Genomic DNA, 20,593 nt, shown 5'->3' on the forward strand with positions numbered 1-20,593 from the left:
TAAAAACCCTTCTCCATCTGGCTCACAGGTGCACAGGGCTCATCATCTGCTATTTCCATTCCTATGTGCCAGCCAGGCCTGATCCCCGACCTTATCCAAACCTTGTCCATGCTTTGCATCTTCTGTGATTTTTGTACTGCTGATCCCTTTGCCCTTTGGCTCTGGTGAAATCTTTCTTCTTTAAGGCCTCTCTCAGGTCCTTTTCCTAACCCAGGGGATACAGAAACGTTCCCTCCATCTTCTGGGACAAGAGTTCCCTGCTAGACTGGGAGGCACAGCTCCCTTTGATTCCTGGCACTGCAGTGGTTGATTGGTAAATGGATATTGAGTGTACAGGATCGTACACCACCCAGTGTCTACCAGATTAGGAAAAGGTCTAGAGAGAAGAGCCAAAGTCAAAGTATTTTCTGCTGTCACTGCTTACCATGCTGTAAGCCAAAGTCAGGAAAAGGAAGGCTAGGGATGCTGAGTGGTGAATTACATGACTGTACCCCAGACCTCCAGACCTCAGCATCTGAAAAACAAGTTACTCACAAAACTGGTTTTAGACTCCAGGAAAAATACATTTATGTGGCTTGTTGTTCATAAAACACTTCCATATACATGAACTGATTGAAATGTTCACTGTGACCCCAGTAAGCAGTTAAAGTTTATGAATATAAGTGAGGAAATAGCCAGGTCAGATTTAAATCACAGACCTTTGACAGGAAACAGTGTTCCTTCTCTCCGCTACCTCCAGTGCAAGTGTTAAAATACAATGAGAAGGCTGTTGGGGAAAGTCTGAATAGGGCAGGAGACAGCTCTGCTTCTAAAGCATGTGATGTTTTCCCCACCTTTGTTGTCACACATATGAGCATCCATTGCCAGTCTAGGGGGGCTAACCACACAGGACAGAATATGTCACCCTTTCTCCAGGAATAGATATTATCCCAAAACACTTTCATTTGATGATCAAGTCTATTGGTTTTTCAGAAACCTATTTTCCCAATCAACAACGCACCCCTAGGTTCAACCTGGAAAATAATCTGCATGCATGTGTATGAGTTTGAGCAGGAGGGGGTATGCATGTACACATATGCATAGACATACAGGTTTATTTAAATGATTGGATCTACACTTTTGGAGGCTATTTGAAGTATCTTATCAAAATAAGACGCGTTTTAAGCAAGAGGTTAAAAAAGCTTTTCAGACCCAAAGGTCATTTAATACAATAAATCCTACTTGGGTAGTTTAGCAAACATTTTTTAAAACCCACATCCAACAGATTGGTTAGTATTAGATATACAGATTTGGTTTCAAAGCTGAAATACCCCGGTGGAATAGATCTTCTCATGAAATTCAGTTATTTTATATTATGCCACAAAACAGGGACACATACCTATTGACAACTTAAATATTAACGCAGTAGGCTACCTGGTGATATAAATAGGAAAAAAACAGTGGTCATGGATTAGGAGTGAGAAGACTATGACAGCAGCCTACCTTGGACTGGGACTGCAAAGAATGTTAAAATCTATCCTAGAATTTAAAACAGGAAAAATGTCAAATATTCCACTCCCCATTCGGCCCAAACCATCCCCCAAGGAATACACCCCCCCGCCCTACCACATGAGGTTTACTAACCACCTGCTACAGATGTTACTATGTCACTAATTAACAATGATCACAGAAAATGTGTCATACCAGAGTTTTTGTTATCATACACAATGCATTAGTGGCTGCAGGAATCTTCCTCCAAAAGCTACCGTCAGAAGGCAAACTGACAAATGTCCATGCCGCTGGTCCAAGAAACCACAGCTAAGAGCCACGAGGCAATCGTTTGTATATTGAGCTCTCTCTGGCATGCTCCCCGCTCTAGTTAGAGGGGCTGGGGTATGGAGAGACCGTCCCAGCCGGGCGCTGCAGCCTCCTACTCCTGGGCCTCCTTGCGGGTCAACTTGTAGATCTCAGTGGGTCCGTCCACATGGGTGATAGTGGTGGTGAGCTGGAGTTCTTCCCCACTGTGGACACCCAGATCGCCTGAAACAGGGTTTTCTGTGTTAGATGTGTTCAAGGAGGAAGGAGAAGCAAGCTGGGTTTCATCTCATGGACAACTGCCCTGACGCTAGCCCTCTTTGACATTCTGAGCACACAGAGAAACCCAGGGCACACAACATTCAGAATAAGGGCTAATTCCAAACCTGTTCACTTGGGCTTTGCAGAACTTTTAAAAATATCACTTTTGGCTCCCAGATGACAGTTATAAAGATACATGAGTCAGCTCACTGCTGATATTATTCATAGTAATCATTAATATTTAATGAGCATTTACTTTGTGCCTGACACTATTCTAATCACTTTGTAAGTGATCTTCTTTAATCCTCGCAGAAACCCTCTGAAGTAGGCAGTATGAACGTGCCAGCCTTACAGATGAGGAAGCTGGGAGGTAGGCAAGGTAATTGTCCTGGGTTGAGGAGTAGGCTCACAAAAGAGCTGGCAAAGGAATGTCTGATGCCAAGACTGATGTGATGGGCTAAACCAACATAACACACCTCCCGACGGATGGGTCCGTCAGGCACCAACACATTTGCTGTGAATAATTTACTACAAAACAGGAGCCAGATGCAGTGGCTCAGGCTTGCAATCTCAGCTACTTGAGAAGCAGGGGTAGGAGGACTGCTTGAGGCCAGGAGTTTAAGATCATCCTCGGCAACAGAGCGAGACCCTGCCTCTAAAAAAATTTTTGTTTTAATTATCTGGGTGCAGTAACTCACACTTGTAACCTCAGCTACTCAGGAGGCTGAGGCAGGAGGATCACTCGAGCACAGGAATTCTAGGCTGCAGTGAGCTACGATTGCACCACTCACTCCAACCTGGGTGACAGAGTGAGACTTTGACTCTAAAATAATAAAAAATAAACTACAAAGCACCTACATCACGTGAAGGCAAATAAGATCTGCTTATATTTATCCATAGATTGGGCAAGGAGCCATATCTAACACATCTAGCAACAATGCGAGGCTTTATTCTCCGGGAAAAAAAACAGTGCCAGAAACGTGCTGTGAATTTTCTTCTGCCCTCAGGATTGCCCCAAGTGTTCTGAACTCATTATCAGTGGACAGTGTACTGCTAAAATGGAATAATTTGGACTTTTCTAAATTAGTAGGAGAAAGAAATTTCTCAGTGAAACCTCGAAAACTCTGCTACCTGCCATAAGACAAGTGAACGTAAAAACCACAAAGGGAAAATGGAAATCACAACCACGCTCAGTTTGACTGTGTGTGGGGGTGCATACACGCACAGATGTTTGTGGAGAGGGGTGCTGGGGAACAGAAAGTTAAACTTGTGTCCGTGATTTTTATATTGTGCACAGATTATATGTATCATGTTTTCTGGAACTGAAGTTTTTCTAATTTAAAGCACAGAAGTAAGTAACTAAATGCTGTTTTCCATTGAAATGCCACAGCATAACTTAGAAGAAACCTTGGCCCTACACTTAGGACTAATAATCTTATCGCTAATTTAAGAACTGCTGGGCATCAATGAATCTGGTGGCCTTAGAAGCCCAGAGGTCACTCCCACCCACTGGCCCAGCGGGCTGCTTGGCTGGGTCCCTTCACGTGTGCCACATAGTACTAGTTTCTCATTGTAGACCCATTTCTCTGTGGCTGCACAGCAAAATCAGTCCTATTTTTTTTTTTTTTTTTTTAGACGGAGCCTCGCTCTCTCCCCCAGGCTGGAGTGCAGTGGCGCGATCTCGGCCCACTGCCAGCTCCGTCTCCTGGGTTCACGCCATTCTCCTGCCTCAGCCTCCCGAGTAGCTGGGACTACAGGCGCCTGCCACCGCGCCCGGCTAATTTTTTGTATTTTTAGTAGAGACAGGGTTTCACCGAGGTCTCGATCTCCTGACCTTGTGATCCACCCGCCTCGGCCTCCCAAAGTCCTATTATTAAATGCCACCCTGTAAGCTCTCTACCCAGGAGATTCCCTGGCCTCAGAAGCAGGCTCATTGGCTGCTGCAGAGGACTGCTAAAGGCATTTGGGGCTGTTTTGGCAAGGGTCTAATCCACAGGACTATGGTAGAGAAGGTATTAAACGGGCATCAGTCCAGCCTCCGGCACATCCACATTCATCTGCCAGAGCACAGATGCCAAGTAAGGCTGGTGAGAGGCTTTAGCTGGGCTACTTTGGGCCAAGCTGAACCACTGCTTGTACAATGAGCAACTACTCCCAGGCCGATAACTTGTATTCTCACTGCTGCAACATCTAGTCCACACTTCAGTCAAGCACAAGCAGTCTAAGCCTCACATTTCTCAGTCAAAGCTATGTCTGGATTTGCATATCTGGGCTAGCCATCAGAACTTCAAAGCCAGTTTCATAATCTGCATGTCTGTGTGAGTCATCAAAATTTCAAAGAGAGTCCTGACGACCCCAGTGGACCCATTAGCACTCATAGCCGTTTACCTAAGGAATCCCTTTCCCTGAGGACTTCTTAGAAATAGACACTAGAGAGTAATTCTACTCAAGTTTGAACCAAAGATGTTAATTCTTTAAACTTAAAATATGACTCCAATTAGCAGATCCTAGAATATGCATATGATCCTACAGATCGCTTGAAAAAACAGCCAGAATTGCTTTGGCTTCTTTATTTAAATGGATATCTATGTTATAATGCTTATCACATGCCTGACACAGTTCTAAATACTGTACAAATATTAATGCACTTAATTCTCATAGCAGTCCTCAGACAGAGGCACTATTACCATCACTCCCATTCTGTTGATGAACAAACTGAGGCACAGAGAGGCTAAGTAACTTGCCCAAGGCCCAAGCTGCTAAATTGTGATGTGGGAGTCAAATAAATAGGTGCCAGGATGCAGGCTCTCAACTTTTGGGTTCTGCTGCCTCTTCTTAAATATTCAAGTTTCCACCAGCCAGTGAGAATGCCAGTGAGGTATGAAGTCCACATGCAGAGCGTTACGGTTAAAAATATCCACATACAGCCGGGTGCGGTGGCTCACACCTGTAATCCCAGCACTTTGGGAGCCTGAGGGGGTGGATCACTTGAAGTCAGGAGTTCAAACCAGCCTGGTCAACATGGCAAAACCCTGTCTCTACTAAAATTACAAAAATTAACCGGGTGTGGTGGCGCGTGCCTGTAGCCCCAGCTACTCAGTAGGCTGAGGCAGAAGAATGGTTTGAACCCGGAAGGCGGAGGTTGAATTGAGTCAACATCGTGCCTGCACTCCAGCCTGGGTGATAGAGTGTCTCAAAAACAAAACAAAAAAACACATATAAAATAATTTGAATAAATTGTTTAGCATATTTACTTTGCTTTTGTATCTGACAAATTTATAGCATATAAATCAGTGCACTGACAGGAGAGCTGTTATTTTTGAGTATTGGCCATATGCACTGTTAGGGGTTTAGCATGCCCTGTGTTTCCTTGTATGATGTGAAGCTACTGTGGCATAATTAATTTCTCTACTGTGCTGGATGAAGACCCAGATCAATGGGACTACATGCACCAAAATCTATGTTTCACATGTGATTTTATTGTACCTTGAAGGCCAACTGTTCCTCCTTGGGGAATGGGTGTGTGAACGTGGCAGTAACATAGAATGAGTGGAGATCCCTCCACTTGCCTCCTAATTCCATCACCTCCTACTTCTGCCAAGGTCTTGCTCCATCTGTTAGTTTCCCCCTCTCTTGGCTCCTGCTGCTCAGTGCACAAACATGCTCAAAAGTCTCTTCCCATCTAAGACAAGAAACAACCCTTCTGAAAATGTGATATGTGTCTTATTGGGGTGAAAAAGAGTAAGAAAGAAAAAAGAAAAGAATGCTTCAAATTTCTCTCCCTGGTTATGATGTCAATTCATCACAGCTCATTAACAATTGGATGACGGTTTATTTCTTCCTAACCTTGTGAAATGAGACCAATGTCTGGCACAGATTTCATCCCAAAGGACTACAGCAATGCATCCATATGTGTGGCGTCACATCCACAGGTGTGTAGCTGCTGCTTGGTTGTAACTGCCTGGAATGCCTAATGAGGACGAAGAAAGCCACATGCACTGGAGACTGCTTCTTAGGACTGGCAGCATTTTAATGACAATTGCTTGTGTATCTGTGGCCCCTTCAATAAAAAAGACAACTGCTATGCTCATTCTGAGGTTGTACTGCAGATTCCGGGAGAGATCAGAGGTACCACTAGAGGTCTTCTAATGTTAATAAGGACTACCTACCTCCATTCTCACCACTACCAATGCAAATTAACACCCCACTGCCCAAGTGTGAAAGCCAGGGATCTCCCACACCGTGAGTTCATATTTGTTCTCAAGGTCATACACAATGTGTGCTGGAGCCAAGATTCCAAACCATCTGTGTCTACCTCCAAAGCTTATGTTCTTTCCAGAACATTCATGACCTATCCTTTTTTGTGGAATTTTCCCTAGGCCCACACGAACCTCTCTCTTATTCACCTTCAAAGCTAAGTTCAAATGATAACGTTTTGTAATGAAGTCTCTGGTTCACAGCAGAATGAGAAAAACAGGAAAGTGTAGTATTTGTAAAGCCAAATTGTTTTCATGCAAAGGACTGTTTAAGAATATGTCTGCCTTACATTTTTGGTGTTGATTGTCATGTTAAAGAACAAAACAGTGTGGCTGGCGCAGTGGCTCACTTCCGTAATCCCAGCCCTTTGGGAGGCAGAGGCAGGAGGATCACTTGAGCCCTGGAGCTGAAGACCAGCCTGAGCAACACAGTAAGATCTTAATCAAAAGAAAAAATGATAAAATGGTGAACGGTAGGTTTCTTCTTCTTTTTTTTTTTTTTTTTTGAGATAGAGTCTTGCTTTGTCACCCAGGCTAGAGTGCTGGAGTGGAGTGACATGAGCCAGCTCACTGCAAGCTCCGCCTCCCGGGTTCAAGAGATTCTCCTGCCTCAGCCTCCTGAGCAACTGGGACTACAGGTGCATGCCACCATGCCCAGCTAATTGTGTGTGTGTGTGTGTGTGTGTGTGTGTGTGTGTGTGTTTTAGTAGAGATGGGGTTTCACCGCATTAGCCAGGATGGTCTCGATCTCCTGACCTTGTGATCCACCCGCCTCGGCCTCCCAAAATGCTGGGATTACAGGCAGGAGCCACTGCACCTGGCCTGGTTTTTTTTTTGTTTTTTTTTTTTTTAAGAAAGTAAATACCCAGAACAGTATGTGGTATGTAGTAAGTGCTCAAAACACCCACCAAACATTCCCCCGGTGCAGGCAAGGGCAGCTCCTCTGCGCTCTGCATGGCTGGGTCTAGCCTAGCATGTCGGCACTGGTGTTCTTCCCCACTGGCATTTAGGAAAACACCCTCAGTTAGCAAACAAGTGTGCCTTGGGATAGCTCAGCTTTGAGGATCCCTTCTGGGAGATGGGGCAGAGTGGCTTTGGTGGGCAGGGTTAGGAACCCTGGGTCCAGCAGTCTCTCAGTGCCTGTCAACCCCAGAGGTCATTTATTCCAGGCTTGGAGCGAGCCATTGTCCCTGGACCTCCAAAGCACCTCCAGACACTTAGCGCCAGGCAGTAACTGCAAGTGGGAGAAGAACACAATACAACTTTTTCGTTTGGGGGTAAAATCTTGGTGTTACAGGCTGAACTATATCTCCCCCAAACTCTCAAATTCATGTATTGAAGTTCTAACTGCTAGAACCTCAGAATGTGACTGTGTTTCAAGATAGGGCCTTCTTAAAGAAGTAAGTAACAGGGAGGTCAATTGGGGATGGGCCCCACTCCAACAGACTGGTGTCCTTTGAAAGAAAAGGGGATTCGAATACAGATATAGACAAAGGGAAGACCAGGTGAAGACACAGGGAGAAAGTATCCACCTACAAACCAGAGAGAGAGGTCTCGGAAGAAACCAGCGTTGGTGATTCCTTGATCTCAGACTAACTTCCAGAACTGAAAAAGTAAGCTTCTGTTGTTTAGGACACCCCGTCTGTAGTATTCGTATAGCAACTCTAGCAAACATTTAGGAAGCTGAAGGTTCTTCCCAAGAAGGTAACTGAGATGTCCCTATCATGGTGGGGTGACAGGAATTCTAAGACTCAGAAAAAATGATTTTAATTGACTGGGCCAGGAAAGGTCAGGTCACTGGCAGAGCAATAGCCCTGGGAGAGGCAGGGGACAGAAGACACCTGACTACAAACAGCTGAGCAAGGGGTGCCAGGCTGGTGACGGTCCATCACTTGGTTCCCACCTTCACTGGGGAATGGAGAAAGGCTTTTAAGACCTGTTTTAGGGTCTGGGTCCAGCCCAAGTGACAGACCAATCCCATCAGTGCTCAGACATCAAGAAGCCCAGTTGGCCATGGGCAGATCATCTAACGTACAATCAGGGGGATGGCTTCAATAAAAGGGGGCGACCACTGTCAGGGCCTCAGGACTTAATCCAGCCCTTTACTGAGGCAACAAAAGCCAAAGCCATCTTTCCTGTGAAACAAGGGGCAGGAGACCTCAGAAGCCTCCAGAAGTAAAACTGACATCACACAGTAGCTAGCTGCCAAGACACGGAACCAGCATTGCTGCTTTTGCTCCCAGCAGAGTGGGCACATTAGACAGCAAATGCTCAGCGTGAACAGAAATAGGAGGGAATGGTGGCAGTGAGGGCGTCTTGGTGTTCCCTCTGCCACAGTCATCTAGTTGGGATTTCTATGTCTCACTTCTTTTTTTAAAACATTCTGACAAGAATTTTATAATCAAAAGAACACAAAAATCAAAGCTATTATCAAGAGTTGTCTGACTTCATAAGCAGCTCCAGCTTCTTATTCCCACCTGAATTGTGGTTGAGTGGGTTTGGACAGTTTTTCATGTGTGCAGAGCTTTGCTGCTGGAGCCCTGGGAGGTGGTATTTCTGCTCCGAGCAGAGGGTTCACTTTAGCCTGCTGCAATTCATATCTGCCTGGGAAGACATCCAGAATGATTCACAAATTGGTTATGGCAACAGGTAAAAAGAACAACTGTCATGAAAAGGCAGCAGCAGCAACAGCAACAGCAGCACCAGGGCAGAAAATACAAGTGTTCCTTGAAGGAAAAGTAACTAAAATATCTTTGCTAAATTTAAAAATCTATATGTGCATGTGTGTGTGGTGTACACTCAGACACACATATATCCATTAAATGATTACACATCTAATTCTACATCCATACAAATAAAATGATTAATGTGAATGACTTTGCATATTCACTGCCACTATGGTCCACCAACCAATAGGAAGGAACCCAGGGGAAGTCCATGAAAGCCTGTGGCTATAAAGAATGTGGCACCACACTCCCACAGCACCTATCTGCTGGTGCAAACACTCCAGCGTGGAGTTGTCCTGCCACCTTTCAAGAGGAAGATGAGGAAATCTTGTACCCCAGACCAGGCTAAAGCCTCCTTGAGAGCAAGGACTAGGTTTCTGTCACTCGTTTGAGCTTCACTTCACTCCATCTTATTCAAGATGGCAAAGGCTAAGTACTAAGGAATTAAGGTATGACGTGTGAGCTAAGTACTGAGGGGCTCAGTGGTTCATTTGTAAAGGGTCACTTTCTGATCCACACTATGAAAGAGAAACAGAAATACACGAGAAAATGCTCTTTGGAAAGTGATCTTGTCTTGAACCTGTGGCCTACTTTGTTCTTCTCTGTCCATTCTATGACCAAAAGAGAGAAGAAAAAGTCTATCGTGAAATGCTCAATGATTCCATTTCCTTCCTACCCACTTCTACTTCCTCCTGACACTTGGCATGGCCCTCCAACTCACATACCAAACAACCTCCATCAAAGATTCTTTCCAACTCACATACCAAACAACCTCCATCAGATATTCTTTCTCTTTTCTTATTGCCTTTGGTGTCAGAAACTGCTTGTCTGTGCTCCGTCCAGGATCCATCTAACGAAGGCTGAAGCCCCACACACCTGGGATTCACTCTCTGTACCAGGAGATCTGAATTCCTAGCTCTGAAGCTTCAAAGCAAAGGAGAGAAAGAAATAGCGTGGGAAAGGCCAAAGCCAACTTAAAAATAAAAGCTTCCCATGAAAATGGAAAAAGAGCGTGGGAATGCTGGAGGTGGAGAAGGAATGCCATCCAGAGACTCAAAGAATGTAAAGACACATGTATCCTTCCTTGCAAGAGTTCATCTTTGAGGTTTCCACATAATATTCCAAGCCAGGTCTTTCCAAGGAACTTTGAAATCTTGGCAAACGCTCTGAAATTCCTAAGATACATTGTGTGATCTGGTGGCAGATGAAGAGATGAAAAGTGAAACAAAATAGAGAAGAAAAGTGAGCAGAGTGCCCAACATAGAAGAGACCCCTTCCAAATGCACAAGGTCACAGCACCATGCAGGAAAGGGAAGGGCTCCCAAGCTGCCAGGGGCTCACAGGGGTGCTGGGAAGTCACAGATGATCATGTTACCAAAGGAGAACTGCTAAATCTTACGACTTCTGTGTTTAGGATGAGCATATGGTCCCCAGAGAGTTTGCCCACTAAACTGCTTGAAGGTTTTTTAAGAGAGGTTCTACTTGGCATTTCAGGCAGGACATTTCTTTATGATGAGTCTTTTTTGCCTATTGAACAACATTTAATAGCACCCCCTAGAATCTGGACACTAAATGTCAAAGGCATATCCCAGTTATAGTGACCAACCAAAACAACTATGAACATTTAAAAACACCCCCTTAGCAATGGATTCAGGGGATATGACCTCTTGTTGAGAATTATTGGCAAGTTTTCCATGAAATTACAGATCAAGCTGTCTTCAGTGAAAAACTCTGATGAGGGAGAGTCAAGTGCTTTTCTCAACTACAACATTTCAAGCCTAGGAGAACAGCTACTGTGTAGGGTGGACACATTCTCACCAATGTTTGGAAATCCCTCACCTATGACAAATATCACCCCCAGGCTGCCAATTAGTGGCAAGAGGTGTTCTTCTGCCCCTTCCCTGCTAATAGGAAGAAGGACAACCATGGATTTTCTTTCCTTTTCTTTTCTTTTTTTTTTTTTTTTGTTGAGACAGGGCCTCCTCTATCACCTAGGCGGCTAGAGTACAGTGGTGCAATCATGGCTTACTGCAGCCTTAAACCCCTTGAGCTCAAGGGATCCTTCTGCCTCAGCCTCCTGAATATCTGGAACTACAGGTGCACACCACCATGCCTGACTTTTTTGTTTTTTGTTTTGTTTTGTTTTTGTAGAGATGGGGTTTCACTATGTTGCCTAGGCTGGTCTCAAACTTCTGGGCTCAAGAAATCCTCCAGCCTTGGCCTCCCAAAGTGCTAGGACTACAGGTGTGAGCCATTGCACACAGCCTAACCATAGAAATTCATAGTTCAAAAGGACTTTAGGAGATCACTTACATTTGGGAGCAGTGGTACACAGAGGGTTAAGTGGTTTGCCAGCAGTCACACAATAAAAACAAGCAAAAGCATTTACGTACATAAAGTGCTGTAGCACACAGTCAATACTTGATCATTATTTCCCACTGGTATTATCATTCCATCATCCAGAAGGCCAGCCAGTGCTTTAAGTGGTATTTCTCTGGAAGGTAGAAACTCTACCTACTCACATCAGGACAAGGCCACATGGTTTCCTCCAATGTCCCACAGGATGACCATGGAATGAAATCAAGATTCTTGTCCACAAGCCCGGCAGTGTAAAAACACCGAGTGGTGTTTTTACTAGAAATGGAAAGGAAGAAGGCTGCCTAGCTCACAAGCCTTCTAGCAAAACAGTCAGTCAAATCAAAGTTGGGCAGGGGGTAGGTAAGTAAATGCTCTGTATTCTCACCTCAGACCAGAGATGGGTTTGAAACTGATTGTGACAATATGTCTACTCCAAAGAGGTCAAGGGGTGAGGGAAACTCATGTCCAGCATGCTCTCACATGGATATGGAAAATATAGGATGAAGACAGACGGTGGCTGAGACCACTCAACGTCCCTTGACCCCCAGCACAGATGCCTTCTCCTCCTGCTCCTCTTCATCTCATCTCTCAAGTTACTACCCCCATCCCTTCTCCCCACAAGATCACTGAAGGCTAATCTAGAACTCTTACTTCTAAAGCATTAATTCACTCAACATTTTAAAAGTATCCTTAAGAACTAGTCCTTGCCCTGAAGGAGTCGATGGTCCAGCAGGAGCATAAAGGCACAGACGACTCATCTGCCACCTCTACACAGTGAATGTCATGTGGAAAGTAAACTCACGATCCCCTAGGCATATTCCTTAGGACAACAGTTTCAAGAGATACACTGCCTGAAGAAAGGGTGCCAGGGCCAAATGATCTAATAATTCTGGAAAATGCTGTTACTGCCCTCCGCTTTATAAAGACTGACAGTATAAATTAATGTACTAAAGGCATTAACATATATTGCAGTGTAAAGTCTTATTAGTGCCGATCAACTCAATCATTCTCAAGCATGTTTGACTACCTAAATTTATCAACATATCATGGAGACAACATTCCGTTGAATGTCATTTGCTGGATTCTAATTGGGGTGATTGGGAATAGGTGTTAAAGAAGATGCTGCATTTTGACTGGGCCCAAAAGAAGAGTAGAGTTTCATTAGTCCCAGATGGAGGTAGAATGTGCAGTCCACTCATGCAACGCACACTCACTGAGTACTTCCTAAAAGTGAGGCCAACCCTTGGCTCTGGGGGGCTGCTACCCTGGTTTCCACTGCAAGGCAGAGTGAAAGGCACTAGAGCACTAATTTGAGAAAGGGCTTCCTATGTTTGGGGAATAGCAAGTACATGGGTAGAATAAAGCAGGTGTAAAAAGAGAAGGAATGAGGAATAAGGCTGAAGCCAAACAGAAAAAGCATCTACTAGATCAGTTGTTTATCAGGCCACCTGTTACCTGTTAACAGCACTGGCCTAGACAGTGTTAATCATTTCTGTCTGCCGTGGCAAGTGAAGAAACCTTGAGCAAGAGCTTCCCTTCTCTAGGCCTCAGTTTCTTTATCTATAAAATGACTGGATTCTGTAAGGCTACTTGCAGCATCCACGTCTCAGTGCTCCGTGATTATAAGATATAAAAAGGCAGCACACACCAGCACTAAAGGACAGGAAGATTCTGGGGCCAGGAGAATAGCTATTGGTTTAGACATACATCAAAAAATCACTTTGAAGAAAAATGGGCAGAAGAAAAATGAAGCCTGTTCCATCTTCAGCTCTCAGGGCCCAGACTCCCTCCACCTGGTATCTTAGGATTCTGCTTCTCAAATGGGAGGAATAAACATGGCATAGTTTCCAACAGTCAATTGTGCTCAAAAATGTAAAGAAAGCAAATTTGACTCTTGTACTAAAATCAAGACATATTTTAGACTAGCATGCAATATTCTCAATGTATTTTAGAGATTTAAAAATGAGGACTTAAAGATCTGGCTTGTGTGGGCTTTTTGTCTTATGGCCCTGAGTCCCCTGGGTGCTCATTCACTGTCTCCCAGTGCGAGGAGTATACTTGGAGGGAAAGCTTCACTGGAAATCTCAGAGCTTTAGCCACTTAAATCTCGTAAAGACAGAAGCCTATTTATCCTGACTTAAGCTGTTCTAAAGAGACAGAAACTCACCATTGGACTGGTCTTCTCCATAGTTTTTATGGGACGGTGCATACAAGAACATCAGAGCAAAGACATACAGGTTCCACATCCCATAGATGCCCGTGAAAAAGGCACTGTTCACTTGGACTGTGACGCCGCCCCATTTCCAATGGCCTTCCGTTACCTACGGAGAAAGGATGGTGACATTCAATTGAAACAGAGAAGAAACAGAAGAAACATAACACCAATAAAGGAACCAGCCAACATGAAAACCAAGTCTCTTCTACATATGGGAAACATGGAGGGCCATGTAAGACTCCATATTTTAATCTGAATCATTTCAGTAAAAATTAAGGTCAACTGAAGGTTCTCTAGCTATGTGTCAGGCACGGTGGTCTTTACCTTGGCTACACATTAGTATCACCTAGGGAGTGTCTCTTCCTAAAAACAGCAATTCATTGCTATCCCTAAGTTAAACAAACTGTGTTTGAGCCCATCACTTATTCACAGTTTTAATTCCTCCTCTGCTGTCTGTCTTTCCAGCTAGATGTCAATTCCCTGCAGGCAGAGACCAGTTCTCTTTGCTGCCATGTCTTTAGGACCTGATGCACCATAGATTATTTCAAATCCAGTGTCTACCATTCACTCTGCTTAATGGTAAGACAAGATGAAGACTCCAAACTTCAGAACTTCAGTGTCCGTAAGTGTAAAATAAAAGCTTACAGGTTATTGAAGAGAATTAAGAAAAATATTTCTAGAAACTGCCTGGCATACAGTAAACACCCAGTAAATATTAGTTATTCCTATAACATCACTCGAAGTTAGCCACTCATGAAGATAATTATGAAGCTTTCATATGCTTTGAAATTCTGCGAGATGTTTTGAAGCTGTTTTTGTCTGTGTTAATGATTTGGTAATTGTCTTAAGGGCTGCCTAAAGATATATGGATTATACTAAGAACTGTGAACAGAGCTGCTGAGCTGGGTGACTAATTTGTTCCCAGCTCTGACACAAATGAAATGATTTTGACCACTTCTGCTTACTACAGGATACTTAAAATGGAAATAGAAGAAAGTATTGGATAAATGTTCCTTTGACAGCCGAATGAGGCTGCATTGTATAAACCTTCTCTAGGAATCACTTTTAAATTGTAAGATGGCAGGCTGGATTGAAATGTTAAGAACTTTCACAAGCAGGTGGATTTCATTGCCTGTTTATGATACAGTGGGTCTGCGTTCATTATCTTCTGTATAATCCATAACCCATTTGGGGCCCTAGGCCAAATTAAGGTCTAAGTATAGGTATTTTCTTCTGAAAGACCAGGAGTGTCAGTTAACCACATTAACCAATTATAGACTCGGCACTTTCAGTTTGGCCTTGGTGACACATAATTCTTCACTTTTTGTGACTCATAAGCAAACCACCATTATGAACTCTTATTTATTTTGGAAAATAATGCATTTTATATAAAATGCCCAGAGTATTTTTTGGCAAAGAAGGATTTCATAACCATTACTAATTTTAGGACAATGTACCAGCATTCAAGCTACTTAGGACTTCTTAGAAATGTCTCCAAATGTCGCTCTCCTTACTTTTAAGTGCAGAATATGCTAACTTTATAAAAACTGTGTTACTTAGAGCATCTTATGATTTTTACTGCATATAATGGAAATGAAAAGAAAGCATTAAGATAGTTTCCAGAAATATATGTACCTGCTGTCATAACACAGAGAACTCTTCTGTACGTGATGAAGGAGGGAGGCTAGGCTGCCATCCTTCCTAGCTACAAGAGAGAATATGGCAATATGGCAGCTCTTCTACTCTGTTAAGGCAGTGGACTCTTCAGCTCAGGGAAGGGCCAGTAAGAGACCCTACTACTTCCTGTGACAGAAGTTGGAAATACTCAGTATTGACAATTTTAGTGACATTGATTCTTGCTAGGATTGACATGACTGACCCATCTAAGGAAACACCAACCTGTGTGCCTGGTACACAGTGGTGCTCAGTAGACGTATGTTGAATGAACAGAGGTAAAGTACAGGTATGTGTAGGGACTCCAGGACAAATACATGGAGGTAGAAAGTGGAGATGGAAACAACCACTCTTAATAAGTATTTGACTGAAAAGTAAAGAGAAAATATTGCAGTCCACAGCAAGTCATAATAATTGAATTTAAAAGTGAGAGGAGATGCCAATATGTGAAAAGTGTTATTCATTTAAAATATTGCTTTCTGTTATATTTATTTAAAATAAGTGGTTAATACAAATATTAGCAAAGCTAAGATTCTTTTGTATTCATAACAAGGATAAGCATATTTATTCCATGCTAATGATGTGCCAGATACAATACTAAACCTTTTACATGAAACACATTATTTAGTCTTCTTAATGATGCTGTGAGGTAGGTAGGTAGGTAATATTTCCATTCAACACATGGGTAAACTGTGGCACAGAAAGATGTAGTATCTTGCCCAAGATTGCTCAGCCAGAGAGTCATGGCTCTGACTCCAAAAGAAGGTATTCTTAACCATTATACAACACAAAGGTAGGAATGTTATCTTAAACAGGGGTTGATCTCTGAAGGTAGCACCTGCTCTGAAGGTAGCACATGAGGCAACGACTGTGTAAGGTCAAATTTCCTTCTGAAATTCACTTCATTGCCCATAATGTACCTTACTAATACAACATACACACACAGGTTTGTATATTCAGATCTGTATAGCATGCACTGTATATCCTGGACATAGTAACGTATGGTATAAATAAATTGGATATATAAACAAAATAAAAACTTACAGTAGAACCACTGGAATGAGATGCCCATAGTATGCCTTTGCACACACTAAGCCTGACAGGAAACATCAGACTCCTGCTCCCATCTCATACTTGCTCTGGGACACATTGTTTAGAGTGGAATTGCAGAACTACACATCCTACTGAATGTGCAATCTGTAAATGTGGTGTTTCCTGCCATGGGCAAAGAGCTGAACTGCAGAAATAAACGGTATAGATAGTGTAACTCTACCCTTTGATGGCTAGCTTGTTTTTCCCTCTCCTCTCCCAATTATTCATGCCTGAGACATCCTCAGCTCTGAGCACATTCCCACCAATATGTACCACAATAAGCGGCCTCAACAGAGCAGGCCTTGTAAATCCAAAATCATACTAATGCCAAGGCGGAGGTAACAGTCTCCCCCTTTTAACTTTGAGAGAAAAATCAGGTAGCCCCAGCCCCCCTCCGCCAAAACTCCCCCACCAAAAAAAAAATTCCCAAATCTCACCCTCTGCGTAAGTCTTCTTTCTAAAAGTCCCTGTTTTTCCTGATTTTACATTTGAACAATTTACTTTTGTGTGAAACCACCCAATTATACCCCTGGAGCCAAGTGAAGGTCAAATCCCTTTACACCCAGTAGTCTTGACAACCAACATTCCACTTAACAACAAGATTTCCAAATCCCAGACCCAGGCTCTCTTACCGGAAACATTTCCTCTGTAAGTAACAGAATGAAGTGATCACACACACACAAAAGAGCTGGGGACAGGCTCTCTGGGAGTTTGCTGCATGTGGCTTGACCTGAATGTCAGGCACCTGGGGGTCCCCTTAATGAAGGTCGGTGACCTTCTCCCCTGCACTGCACTTCTGTTCCCTACTGCCGCCACGTCTAAATGGAACACCTCTTTATTTTCCAGAGGGAAGGGGCTGAAATACCAGACTGCGATGTACCATCTCTTGGTTGCTATGACTGAGGCCATTAAAATGGCAGGCATTAAAAGACTGCACCTCAGTACCCAGCTACAAAGCCTCAAGGTCACTGCATTCCACAGCTTCCCGTCGCCTTTCATTCCTGGCCTCAGAGCTTCAATATCCTGGCGAGATCCCCTCGCATTATATTTCATGAGGCTTAAATGCAAGCTCTCCCACAGCAAGCCCGAGAGTATAATGGGGGTTTTAACACATTCCTTTTACCTAAGGCTGGGATCCATTTCAAAAAGTTACCCAATAGGTTTCCTTTCAGGTGAGCTCATTGCTCTGACATTCCAAAATGACATTAAAAAATAAACCCTCTGATGACTATATTAATACAGTACCTGGGGCACTGAGAGTTATGCCGGAAAATGTCTTAGATGTCTATAAATAAATCTTTAAAAAAAAACCCAGCAGGAGGAATGTGAGGAGCTAATGGAATTCAAAAGGCCTCATTGCTACCCCCTTAGAGTTGAAATCCACTCCGGGCCGACTGTCGCAGCAGATATAAAAAGCCAGCCACAGGCTGAAGCTGTATTAGAAAATACTGAGGCAATAGAATATTAATCTTTTTCTCCAAAGAAAAGCCACAAACTATGCTCCTTGGAAGATGGCCTCCTTTGCTGTAAGAAGTACACTAATTAAACATGTACAAGGTTAAATCCTGGCAACACGCAGCTGCTTCAGGGATCAGTCCTTCTTGACTTCAGGTGGAAGGCACTCCCCACAGAGGTAAGACATACATGAGGCAGTGTGGGGAGAATGACGTCAGCTTCCCAAATTGGCACAAGGACCTGTGTGTGGCCTTAGGACCAAAAGCACCCTTCTTTCTGCCTTCCTGAAAACATATCTTGAAATTGCCTTTTATGTCTCAACCCATCTTCCTTGAGATTCTGTTTCTCCAAGGAAGTGCTCCGTGCCCTCTCAGCCTTGCAGACCTGGCTGTGTCAAGTGCCACTGTGCACTACGGAGGGACTGGAGGAACTGAAAAGCATTTTTGTCATAGGAGGGAACAGCCATGGGAGAAGTCAGGCCTCAGATACTCTTGTTTGAATATGGATGTTTGAGCCTTAGCTGGTAGAATAAAAAACTCTTTCAGAGTGGAGTGGAAAGCGAAGTTTCCAAGGTTTTATAAACAAACAACCTGATACAAACATGGCAGTGTTATAGGTCAAAGCAGATGTGGTGAACAGAACTTACAAAGACATATATGTATATCAGTTTTATTTTTTCCATGTTCATTTCAACCTCAGTAGAGCTACCAACGCTAACACTCCCCAGTGGCACAGCCAACAACAGGGCTCTAGAGGCTCCAAACTCGGGGTCCCCTTGGGTGTCCTTGGATAGAATTTAAGGGGTCCATAAACTAGAATAGAAAAAATTGTATCTTTATTTTCACTAGTCTCTAACTGAAAGATAATGTTTACTTCAATTACAGATGCAGAAAAATCCCGATAGTGTTAGTACTACTGTGATTTTCTCGATAGGAATCATGATATTTTCACATCAATTACAGTTGTAGATATAAATCTGTAATATACCTGTAGCATGTTTTACTGTAAATATATATTACATATGATATATAGAGATGATTCCCTTTGAAATTCAAAGTATTTTATTTTACTTATGAGAAAACATTCTAAGAGGAGACTCGTAGCCTTCATCAGGTTGCTATAGGGGTCCATATACAAAAATGGTTAGGAGTCCCTGTACTAGGGAAACTTCCTAGCAGAATGGAGCAAGTCATGTCCTAAGAGACTCTCTGCACTGCTGAAATCCTCCATTTTGGCTAAATGACAAAGCACTGGCAAAAGAGTCAGATGGACTGGGTTCTGATCTCTTAACTTATTGCACGTCCTTTGACAAGAAAGACATTCAACCTTCTTGCTATTCATAAGAACACAACTATTCATGCTTACAATGTTCCAGGTGCTCTGCTAATTACATTTGGTTGCCACAATGATGGTTTAGTCAACAACAGACCACATACATGATGGTGGTCCTGTAAGATTATAACACCATATTTTTTCTGTATTTTTCTATGTTTAGATATGTTTGAAATATACAAATACTTACCATTGTGTTACAATTGCCTGCAGTGGTCAGTAGAGGAACATGCTGTACAGGTTAGTAGCCTAGGAGCAATAGGTTACACCATATGGCCCAGGTATGTAGCAAGCGATACCATCTATTGTGTAAGTACACTCTACGATGTTCCCTTAATGAGGAACTCACATAATGATGCATTTCTCAGAATGCATCCCTCTTTGTAAATATTACTTCATGTGATCATTACAGCAGCCTTCTGTGGGTCTACTGTTATATTTATTTTGCAGATAAGAAAACTAAACCTTAGAACTGTTAAGTAATCCATCCAGCTAGAAAACAGCATTAATGAAAACTTTCTCCAAAGCTATTAGATATCATATTCTAGCAATCTAGGATAACAATTCCTGCCCTACTTACCTCGCAGGATTTCCATGATGCTCAAATGAATAATAGATATATTAGACTTCAAGAGTACTTCCCACCCTTCAAAACAAGTTATGAATATTTTTTAAATCATTATCATTGTTGAGATTTTCAAGTATAGCAAAATTTTGAGTTTTGGAAATAACCAGTAAAAAGACAAGATGCTATCAAAGGGACTTCTGAATTACGTTTCATATTTAAGTGGCAATATAATTATTACAAGGAATAGCTGATGGACTGTATAAGGATCTATGTTAATGCTAGATAAAAATAGAGTCAAATTTACACTTTAGTGTTGTGCTACAGGGCTTGATAGGTTTATTCTCGTAAGTAAATAAAATATGTGCCCTTCAAGTTGGCTGTAGGCTTTTAATTTATTTAGAAACTTTTATCTCCTACAAGGTTTTATGGAAAGAGAAAATTTAGTCCATTTGGCCAGGTGATATCAAGACCCAGAAAAATATGGCTTGACCAGCTGTCCAGAATGATGACCTCTCTGCCCCTTTCCTCAGTAGCTCTATCAAATTTCTGTGCAAGGTAGAGGGACCGCTGCAGAGACATTCTCACCTTGACATCTCAGGGTCCACTTACCTGACTAACGATGAAGAAGATGACAGTCATGGCAGCGCAGGCCAAGGTGATAAGCATGAGGAACTTGAACCTAAAAATTAGCCCCTATTAGAAAAGAAAGAGTAGTTTAATACTCCATCAGCTACCAATCCTTTTCTCACTATATAAATCTATAAAAAGCTTAAAGAAATCTGTAAAACCAAATCCCTAAGAATGACAGTAAAATGATTTCCCATAGTAATATTTCTTCTGCAGAGGTGAGTGTGGCTGAAAA

General features: G+C 42.8%; 1 protein-coding gene across 2 annotated transcripts in view; it reads right to left on the minus strand.

Annotated features, from left to right (window-relative positions):
• The window catches only part of WLS (Wnt ligand secretion mediator), a 134,554-nt gene that overhangs the window by 25,825 nt on the left and 88,136 nt on the right, over positions 1-20,593 (minus strand). Inside the window, exons 10-12 of one of the 2 annotated variants that reach the window (XM_050765803.1) lie at positions 20,341-20,424; positions 13,563-13,716; positions 1,173-2,019 (exon numbers count right to left, since the gene is read on the minus strand). In XM_050765803.1, the coding sequence (XP_050621760.1) occupies positions 1,910-2,019; positions 13,563-13,716; positions 20,341-20,424 (348 nt within the window). In that variant the 3' untranslated portion in view covers positions 1,173-1,909. Of the gene's footprint in view, positions 1-1,172; positions 2,020-13,562; positions 13,717-20,340; positions 20,425-20,593 lie in introns of those variants that run through there. The other variant, XM_050765724.1, reaches the window with a different exon arrangement.

This window comes from Macaca thibetana, chromosome 1 (assembly GCF_024542745.1).
Source record: "Macaca thibetana thibetana isolate TM-01 chromosome 1, ASM2454274v1, whole genome shotgun sequence".
Taxonomy (NCBI): domain Eukaryota; kingdom Metazoa; phylum Chordata; class Mammalia; order Primates; family Cercopithecidae; genus Macaca; species Macaca thibetana.